The 10,059-nt window shown below is 42.2% G+C and overlaps 1 protein-coding gene across 3 annotated transcripts; it reads right to left on the reverse strand.

The window, feature by feature from the left end:
- Nucleotides 1–433: 433 nt before the first annotated feature.
- Nucleotides 434–10,053, reverse strand: LOC110073718 (zona pellucida-binding protein 2). 3 transcript variants are annotated; one of them, XM_020783197.3, is made up of 10 exons: nucleotides 9,915–10,053; nucleotides 8,702–8,797; nucleotides 6,744–6,857; nucleotides 5,595–5,732; nucleotides 4,840–5,052; nucleotides 4,273–4,373; nucleotides 3,318–3,492; nucleotides 2,536–2,706; nucleotides 1,646–1,724; nucleotides 434–959 (listed from the first exon to the last, which is right to left on the reverse strand). In XM_020783197.3, exons 1-10 carry the CDS (start codon nucleotides 9,976–9,978, stop codon nucleotides 449–451), a joined length of 1,662 nt encoding a protein of 553 aa, XP_020638856.3. In that variant the 5' UTR covers nucleotides 9,979–10,053; the 3' UTR covers nucleotides 434–448. The 3 variants fall into 3 exon arrangements, with proteins under 3 accessions (XP_020638856.3, XP_020638857.3, XP_078248906.1); XM_020783198.3 differs by lacking the exon at nucleotides 9,915–10,053 and adding an exon at nucleotides 9,441–9,571; XM_078392780.1 differs by lacking the exon at nucleotides 1,646–1,724 and having other exon boundaries at nucleotides 782–959.
- Nucleotides 10,054–10,059: the final 6 nt, after the last annotated feature.

Here is a 10,059-nt window from a genome sequence, read left to right on the forward strand (position 1 = left end):
AAACGCTGGTTCTACTGAGAGAGATGCAGGTTACGGAAATTAATGAATGTGGTTTCAAACTTTCATTATCTTTCAGCTGTGGAAACCATGAAACCAGACAAATAAGCCAGAAGGCAATTTGACACAGCAGAAGGAGCAAAGGAATGAACTGAGACAATTTCATGCCAAAAAGAGATCCTAGATATAGTCCCTCATTAGAGCTGAAGCAGCTCTGTGCTGAGAAGTGACATGCATTAGACTTTAAAGGAAATCTGGAATCATCAAATAAAGCAAGCTAATTTGCATAATCTCTGCACTCAGATAAATTCATGTGCTCTGACACTCAGCCACTCACATTAGTGAAGAATTTCTGTCATGAGTTATCCTTAATATCTGCCTCAGGTCCCAGCCAATAAGCTTATAAGTAGCTTGTAATAACTAGAACAAGGCCGGCTTGCTGAGCAGTAATTTAATGGAAATCATCGCTTTCTACATCTGTGGCAGGTGAAGATGGTGGGAAACCATCATCTTCAAGAACAGGTAGTTCTTCTGGCATGGGAGGGGGTGGGGATGTAACCCCACCTGGCTGATTTTCCAGAGTGGCAGGAGGTGAAGACATGACTGCTTCATTGTCAGCAGGATGCTCCAGGTTAGGAGACAGTGGCACTAAAGACTCCTGTTCTTGGGAGTCGAGAATGGCAACATTCTCAGGACCATGCTCAATGGCTTCCTCAGGACTATGCTCAGTGGCTTTCTCAGGACCATGCTCAGCGGCTTCCTCAGCACAAGGTGGAAATATAACTGCTTCATTGTAAGGCTGCTCGAGGCTAGGAGGTGGCACAGGAGAATCGTATCCTTGGGAGTCCTGAAGGGCAACATCTCCAGAAAGGATTGGGGTTTCTTTTTCCTGGTCGATCTGTTCATCTTTTGCAATAAAAAAGGCAATCATCTTCCAGCGACGGCGAAAGCGATAGCAAAAGCTGCATGGGATAAGAGAAAATTTTGAAATCATGTAGGACAGCTAGCACATCTCACCATATATTTCTCTTTCTGGGATTTCCCAGAATCCCATGGACAAATATCTGTCTGTCTGTCTGTCTGTCTGTCTGTCTGTCTGTCTGTCTGTCTGTCTGTCTGTCTGTCTGTCTGTCTGTCTGTCTGTCCTTTATTTTGTTCTTATTGTTTGGTTGTTTAACTTGGGACTGTGACCACATAATAAATGATTTGATTATTTATTGACTTCCCTGCCCCCTGGCTGGAGTGGCCAGAAGAGCAGGAAGGTGGAGCAGTGGCAGCCGGGCTTCATCACAGATTGGCGCACCAAGCAGGACACTGGCCTCATGCACTGTGCCGCAACTTGTAAGTGGACAGGTTGGTTCTGGGCGGCGGGTCTGGGGATCTGGGACACCTGCACCAGGGATATTTATAATCCCATCTCTAATTATAACTACGAGCAAGAATGAGTCTTTACATTTAAAAATAATGATTTAGATCAAGTCTTATTGACTAATGATTTAAATAACTGTATTTAAATTGACTTGATTTATACCAAATCCACCTTGCTCCATACTGGATTAATGACCAGTAAACCCTTATAAATCTTTGGCTTACTAAACTTTACTACAGAAGTGAGATTAAAGAGGAACAACAATAACCCAGAACTCACAGCACAATGAGACAAAGGCAACCAAGTGGCAGTAAGACAAGTGCCATCATCAGTACAGGAAATCGGCGTGATAAAGAGGCTGCATGAAAAAGCACATGGATCATTCAGGAGCTTTGGCTCTCCATTTTATAGGACATGGCATTCACAGCCAAGTCATTCATCCAGCTGTAGCAACTACCTCTCCTAGTTTCAAGAACACACTGTTAAGTGGGGAGACTCAAGTACCACAGAAGAAAGACAAAGGGAGTTATCCAGATAGTATATATGAATTTTGGTGACAGCAGGCACCAAATCCACACACACTTATAACTATTAACCCAGTACATACTTCCTTGGTTGGGATTTGAGAGTAAGCAATGGTTCCTTGGTATGTCAGACTCATCCACTATACCTCATAACCATTCTCAGAGGTGGTGAAATGCTGGTTAAGACCTCTTCCTCTGGTTTGTGCAACTGACATCATAAGAAAAACAAGAGGCTTAGGTCCAAAGTTAATACAACAGAAATGCAACTTTAAGTGCATTTTTAAGGGCATGTAACATGCAAATTTTAAAAAAATTAAACAGTTTGGCGCTGATATGATCCCTTCTTTGAAGCTTATATTTATATTGTCAGGAAATCCTCCATTGGTGTAGCAAAGAAATTTCCTTCCCCCCCTCCTCCATTGCCCATAAACCCAACTACTGTGCCCCACAAGCTGGTGCTATTTTCATGCATTTATTTAGACTTCTTCAAACCTACACATTAAATTCAACACCACATGTCTTATCCCATCTAGTCTGGACCTCAAAATCTGCCAGCCCAAGAATTCCTATCAGGGACTTCAGAGGAGACTCTGAAGAAATAAGACCTGGTGCTTTGCAACAACAGCTCTCCAGACTAACACGTACCTCTTGAACTCATGCACTCTCCAGCTCTTCTGGCACCAGGATGTTCAGTAGGCCAGTTATGCTGGCACATTATACAGACAGATGTCCCATAGTGCAGGCTATAGGTCCCAGTTGGACAAAGAACACAGCCATCAACTGCAGCCTCACTATATGTTCCAGGAGGGCACAAGGCTGTCACACAAAATAGCAAATAAAGACAAAAAGGGTGTGGTAGAGTGAAAAGAGCAGAGTCTGGGATGTAGAAAGGGCACAGATTTCATTCCTCCAACAAGCTAAGCTGAGGGATGTGAGGATAGCATTCAACGTTGATCACTTATGATACAAGACCCATCCTGACCTCCTCAAAGAAGTTGTGGCCCATTTTTGACTCATGAGAAACACTAGCAACACGAAGTGGTTATTGGCTGGATCGTGGAGTTCTGAATGGAATCTGAAGTTGGACGATGCTATAGCTGACACAGGTGTGGAAAAGATTCTAGGGCATGAGTGAGTAAAGTGGGGGGGGGGGTTTCCTTCAAATCTAGTTGGACTGCAACGGCTGGCATTCATCCCAGTTATCTACACTGGCTAGAATTAACAGGAAGCACAATCCAACAAAATCTAGAGGGCTCCACTTTCCCTCTCCCTTCTCTAAGAAAAAAGACAAGGGAGGGAAATAACCAAAAGGGGCAGGTCTGGTGAGAAGCCTTCTAGAGGAGTAAACAGAAATCCCCTTCTATGGGGCCAAAGGCGGTGTTTATGGGGGACGAGGCAGCATCTCATGGATCACCTGCTCCACTCACTACAGCAGTCGGGACAGCGTTCCTCTAGTTCCTGTGTCTGTCCGTAACCGCTCTGGCATTTTCCACCCTCTAGGAAGTTGAAAAAGGTGTTGATAAAGGAGGCACGGGAGCCAAGGGTTTTTCCCAGGTGGAAATGTTTGTTCTCTTCAAAGAAATCAGTCAATGCATCCTTGGCCTGTGGGGAGATGGGCAGGGTGGTCAGAACAGAGAAGTAAGAAGAACCAAAAAATAAATAAAAAAAAATCCAGGGGCCAAACAGGATGATATGTGAAATGTATAATCACACTGTGTGCTCATATGTTTTGAAAAGGTAAAGAAAAACAAGAAGCACAGGAAAAACATAGGATAATTGCTTGATCACAGAATCATGCAAAGGCCATTTAAAAGTGAGTTAATAAAGTGTAGCAATTCTATTGTTAACACCATGTTAATATATCGTCTTCCCTAGTTGTTTCATAACCATGAAATTTCTGCTCCACAGTGAACACTGAAAGCCTTTTAGATCACTTACTGCTGAGTGCTGGCATATACGTTCAAAAAGCATCCAAAGTGGCAGACAGGGTGGGTGAGAGCAGTGAAGAGAGTTCAATACAGAAGCCATGCAGCCTCTATTACAGAGGAAACAGCTATACCATGCGAAGTAGATTCATAGCCTAGGAAAGTTACTGTTTTCAGACTACCAAATCTCAGAATCCATCAGCAAACATGGCATTAATCATGCTTGCTGAGGGAGTCTGAAACCTGTACTCCCAAAACACAAGTTTCTCAAAGTGTAGAAACAATGCTTGCGCATTAACCTTCTTCCAGTGCAACTGATCCAAAAGATAAAAGACCTGGTTGCTCTTAGCCTCATGAAGGACAGCTCCCCAGGAAGCATGCAGAGCAAACATGTATACCAGGTATAAATCCTTGCAAACCATTCCTGGAAGGGCAGAGATTATGTCTGATGGCTCACTTTCTGTAGATTGGTCTGGACCGCTGAGTGATAACATTCAAATTCTAGCTGATCAATCTTGGGGGAGCAGGATTCATCCCAGCCCTTGATGAAGGGAGACACTAGGAAACAAAGAAAATAAACAAATACATTACTGTCCTTATAATGAGTCCTAACCAGTAGGTTCATTCTTCCAGCAAAGCATACATGGTCCAAACTCCTGGCATCTTTCTCTTCTTACTCACTTTCGTTTATGAATGCAATATGAAATTTGTGTTTGCTCCATTTAGTAAAGCTTTTCTGTCCAGATCATGACAACATTCCAAAGCAACTGCTGTTGCTGAAGAAATGACCTTCCCACCATCCAAAGAAATATCCTTTTATCCAAAAACTGTCATTCTGGAATATTTAGGAAAGACACATGCAAGGAGAAGACCTTTGATGAATTCAGTAGGCAGCCATAGATTGTAAAATCTGACTTTCTCCACCTATCTCCACAACTCTAAATTTCATTTCTACCCCAAACTGTGATTGAACCTAACCCTCTTTGCCATTCTCTTTAATATTGCTGTATTTCTGGGTTCTGACCTTTTAGTGCTACCTGAAGGTTGAACGCATCTAAAGGCTTGTTCAAGGTTGGGAAGCAGGTGGTATCTCCAACGAGGATCTCAGTGTGGAGGCGAGACACCACTTGATTCAGCTGCTCATGCAAGTTTCTCAAGAACCCACGAGTCAAATCCTCATCACAAGAGCTGCTCTCAAATACCAGTAGGATCTCCAGCTCTCCACGTATGTGATAGCCTGGGAAAATTAAAAAAAAGGTTGAGAGGAATTATAACATAACTCTCTTTACAAACAGGTGGGCAACATTGTAGAAATCACATACTCTCCATCTGCAGTTTCCACACTGGTTCACGGGTATGGTTAGAGTGGAACTCCCAGAATCTATAGCTCGGGACCTCACACATTAGCTAGGACCTCAGAAAGATGAAGTCCAGCAACGCATACTCCCACAAGCAACACCTGGGGACTAATGTTTGGGAGCCATTGTGCATCATGTCCACCACCAATGAGTCAAAAGATTATGATGACCTGGTTCCTATGAAATACAATGATTCTCAATAAAGTAATGCTATAACTAGACACATTTGACTATAGGCTCAAGCCACAGCTAAAAGGGTTTTTCTTATTTCTCCCTACACATGTTTCTTCCATAGCTTCTACTACTCCTAGCCAGATTATGTATGGATCACAATCTTGTCCTCTTCCTTGTCACTCACACAGTCAAAATGTCCAGCTTCCTATTCTTTTTCCATCTTTCAAGACAACCGGAATATACTCACCCACCACTGTGTGGTAGAAAGTCTTGGTGTGGAGTTGACCTTGTTTAATATAGGAGATGGAGCACTCATACAGTCCACTATCCTCAGGGCGAAACATATGTAGAGTCAGGGTAGCATCACCAGGGAGAGCATGGATTTCTGGAAGAAGAGGGTAGAGTCATACAGTCTGAAGAGGGAAAAATTCCATCCCACCCAGTCAAAAATCACAGACTAGACACATGCATTAGAACAGAAAAGAATATTCCTTTTAATACTCTCTCTGGAAGTTCAACCTTCCTAGCTTTAGGCTTATTAGTCTCTGCCCAACCTTTTGCTCAGTTTGTGCAGTGTCTTCCTCCTTTGGTGCTGTGAACATCCACATAATATCTTTTCTTGGGGCTCAGGTTTACATGCTTAATTTTACAAAAACTGTGCACAAATAGCATGAACTTACAGTTAACCTAGTCAATTATGATAATTTGCAACTATTACAACAAAATCCTGTGTTAAAAATGGAAGGTTTCTTATATATTACTTCAATTATTTTTTATTAACAAGGATGATCAAGAGATTCTGAGAAGACCTGTGTCACAGTTAACATAAAAGAATAGGGAGATACAAGACAGCTAAAATCAAGGAAACATTTTTCAGAACATCTTGAATACCTATAGGGGGCACAAATTTCTGGAAGAAGAGAGTAGAGTCAAAAAATGCCACAAAATCTTAACAGAAACTGTATAGGTCTTTGAAGTTCACATTTGCCTAGGATGCAAAAAAATAACTAGGTATAGCACCGAAGCTGACCACTCTGAAGAGACACTGGCAAACCTAGCACCCCCATAAATATACCCCCACAAACCCTTTTATCAGGAATAAACAAAATACTAGAAAGGTGTTCAGGTTTCATAATCCTTGTCATCCAGCCTGATGGTGAGTTTTGGAGAGGCCAAAAGCTTGCATAGTTATGTGTCATTCTGGTTGGTCCTAACAAAGATGTTGCCCTACTGTGGATACAAGATACAGTATTCTTTTCTTATTCGACTAGCACAACTATCTTTAGTTTTAATATGTACATAGTGGCAGGGGCTTTTTCCTCTTCTCTTAATCACATACAGTATCTGTTTCTGACATCTACAGAGAAATCTCGATCCTCAAGCAAAAATGTCTAACCTCCATTATCCAGGCTCCAGTTGTAGCTGGGATTCATACCAAATACAACGTCAGTTTTTGAAGGCTTGCAAGGGAGAGTGATTTCCTTGGCACCAATATGAACATAAATGGGATCTGGAAGAATCAACAGTAACAAGTCAATTACAAAGAAAGGGAATGTGGCCTTGGCTGTGAGGGGAATAGAGATGTGATTTTTAGCTGGAGTCTGCAGTTACAGGGACATTTACCGAACATCTTTCAGTTGGCTAAGCTCATGTGCTCAAAAAAGCAAAACTGCTACCAAAGCTTCTATCTATGTGGGACAGATGTTACTTTGCAGTCTTTTCCCTCCTTTGGGGAGAGGAGTTGTAGCCACCTCAAATTCTTTTAAGGAGAAAGGCAAGGTAAATAAATATTTTTAAATAAAAATAAATGAATTAATATATCAGTGGAAAGCACTTACTTTCATTTAATAAAAATCCCATGCCATTAGGTCAGTTCTGACTTATGGTGATTCCTTTCAGGATTTTCCAGGTAGAAAATAGTCAGAAGTGGTTTATCATTCCCTCCTTCTGGGGGCACCCTGGGACTGTGCAGCTTGCCCAAGGCCACACAGTTTGGCTTCACTCAGAGGAGGCACAGTGGGGAATCCAACTCCCAACCTCTAACTGCATAGGCAGATACCTAAACCACTGAAATTTAGAAGATTCCAAATTCAGTCCTACATCTTATTACGGATAGGTTAACAGCTGTAAAAGATCCCCTCTTGATGATACCCTACAGCAGTGATGGTGAACCTTTTTGAGCCCGAGTGCCCAAACTGCTAAAAAACAAAACAAAAAACCAGCAGGCTGTGGGCGACAGCGGATACGGGAGAAGTGGCGGCGGAAGAGGGAATCCCGGGCACAGAGGTGAGTCCAGACCCCACTCCGGATCTGCCTCCAGTTGTGCCTAACCCCACCATACCTATAGCTCAGCCAGCCCACTGCCACCAGCACCAGCTGCTGGCCTGCTGCCTGTTGGGGTGCTAGCACTGTGGCTGCAGCTGCTGCCTCAGGTTTGGCTGGTGGGGGTAGTAATCCAGCAACTTATGGCTCATGTGCCCACAGAGAGGGCTCTGCATGCCAGCTGTGGCACACGTGCCATAGGTTTGCCATCACTGCCCTAGAACAAGGCTGGGTAATGCTAGAGGCCATTTTCACTTCTCCTTGCATCTCAGACGATCACACCAACTGATTTTTCATTTACAGTATTTTTTTAAAAAAAGCTTATTTCTCACTTGAAACAGTCAGGGTGGCTGATAACATCTTGCAATTGTCCTTATGTCCCCTTGAGTGTTGCTGACAAAGTGCAGTTGGACTACTTTAACACAAAGTATGTATTTTTACAGGAAGTATTGGGAGACCTTGGGAGTTGCAAGAAAGGTCTGGTGGTCACACTTTCTCACCCCTACCCTAGAAAAACAATACTAATTAGAAATACAAATAAGGCATCTTCCTGTGCTGCTAATGGGAGTAGACCTTTTATTCTTAGATGCAAGGGAGAAATAGTCCATAGTAACATAAGAACTCTTGCCAGCTAAAATGGACAACACTCGTTCTCCAACTTTCAAACAGCCACCACCCTCTTTCAGATTAATTTAATGAACCATTATAGCCACTCTCAAGGAAGCAGGACTCCCTATCTTCTATTTTGGGGTGTTGGAAACCAAGAGGAGGCAAACTGCTCTGTAAAATAGTTGATGGGGCATGACTATCACAATACAGAGGTGACTTGGAAACTTTCTTGTTTGAGAATAGGAGTCATCCAGATCTTATGAAGTTAAGCTGTAGAGATGGGAACCAGAATAAAGTTGCACAATTATTAACTTACAGCCACTGAAAAGACATGAAACAAGGTCACGTTGGATAGAACACAGCTGATTCTAAGCAGATATGATATTCTCATCTGCTGAACTGAACGTATCTTTAGTATCTTACCCATTGCTTCAGGAGGTGATGGCTCTCCCACATTTTCCAATCCTGAAGAAGTGCCATTATCAGAGTGGTGTGTATCAGGGGGAATCTCTCCACAGCCTGAAAAAATGTTAAGATATCAGTAAGCTACTATCGCTGAATAATTGCTATATTATCCAGGCTACTGAACCTGAGGGTTCCTAAAACTGCATTAAGATTCTGAAGTCCAGCATACAGACTCCATATATCTACAAAACAAGTTATCATTAAGAAAACTGGAATTTTCCAATCAAACACTGGGTGATATGGCTGCAAATAGTTTTAACTTAAATGGAAACAAATTAACATGTATTTGAGAGTGCTAACTTGATTCTCATCTCTTATCCCCTACTTTTACCATTCTTCACCAGAAAAATATGATTATGAATATGACCAAGTATTTTGGCAGCACTGCAAAACACTGAATCTTAGTGTTCTGGGTTAGAATTGCTATTATGTAGTAATTTAGATGTATTTAAATGTATTTACTATGGATATTTTAAATTCCAATATATACATTTCCAGGCCAAGTTAAAAAAAATTTCTCTGTGTAAGCTATTTCAGAGTATGGTTTATGGAATACAGTAATGTGTTTATTTAATATGTAAATGACATGTTGTCATTCTCACTACAGTATTCCCGCCAACTTTCATGTAGTGTGCCACTGTCCCATCATCCTATGTTACTTTTTTGTTCTTAAGTTGTATAGGTGAACTTAACAAACCTGAGGTCTGGAGCTTAGAAAGGATCTACGAGAAGAGTAGCCAACTTAGAGTTTAGAAATGTTGCCTTTTCCCCTTTATTCTTTTTTTGGTTCCCAGAACTCTCCAGCAAGAATGGTCACGATAACTAGGGGATTCTATGAGTTGTAGTCAAAATGAGAATTTTTGCACAATCTGTTCAAACCATTCTGAGTCTGAAATGATTATTTCTGTTCGGAATCAAATAGTTTTTAACATCTACATTTCAAGCTGAAACCCAATAGGTGAAGTACTTTTCACCATCATGCCAGCTCAGAAATGGGAAGATTGTCACTTTCTAGTTTTTGCCTGTTAAGTTACTGGCCCTTATTTCACCCACTGCTCTGCTTGCATATGCAAAGCACTATGTGCTCCACATCCTTGTGCAGAGGCTTAACGTCAAAGGAACGGGAACCACTCTAAACAACCGGGTGCCTCGCCATTACGCTTCTCCCTACCGGGCCTATCGCAGAACAACAAGGCTAGGATCCCCAAAATAACTGCGACCGCCGGGCAACACATGTAGCCAGAACGAAGGGCAATCTGTCCCACGCCAGAGGGCAGGCCCGCGCGTCCCTTTTCCTGTCACCATGGCAACGAAGA

Source organism: Pogona vitticeps, chromosome 4, assembly GCF_051106095.1.
Source record: "Pogona vitticeps strain Pit_001003342236 chromosome 4, PviZW2.1, whole genome shotgun sequence".
Taxonomy (NCBI): domain Eukaryota; kingdom Metazoa; phylum Chordata; class Lepidosauria; order Squamata; family Agamidae; genus Pogona; species Pogona vitticeps.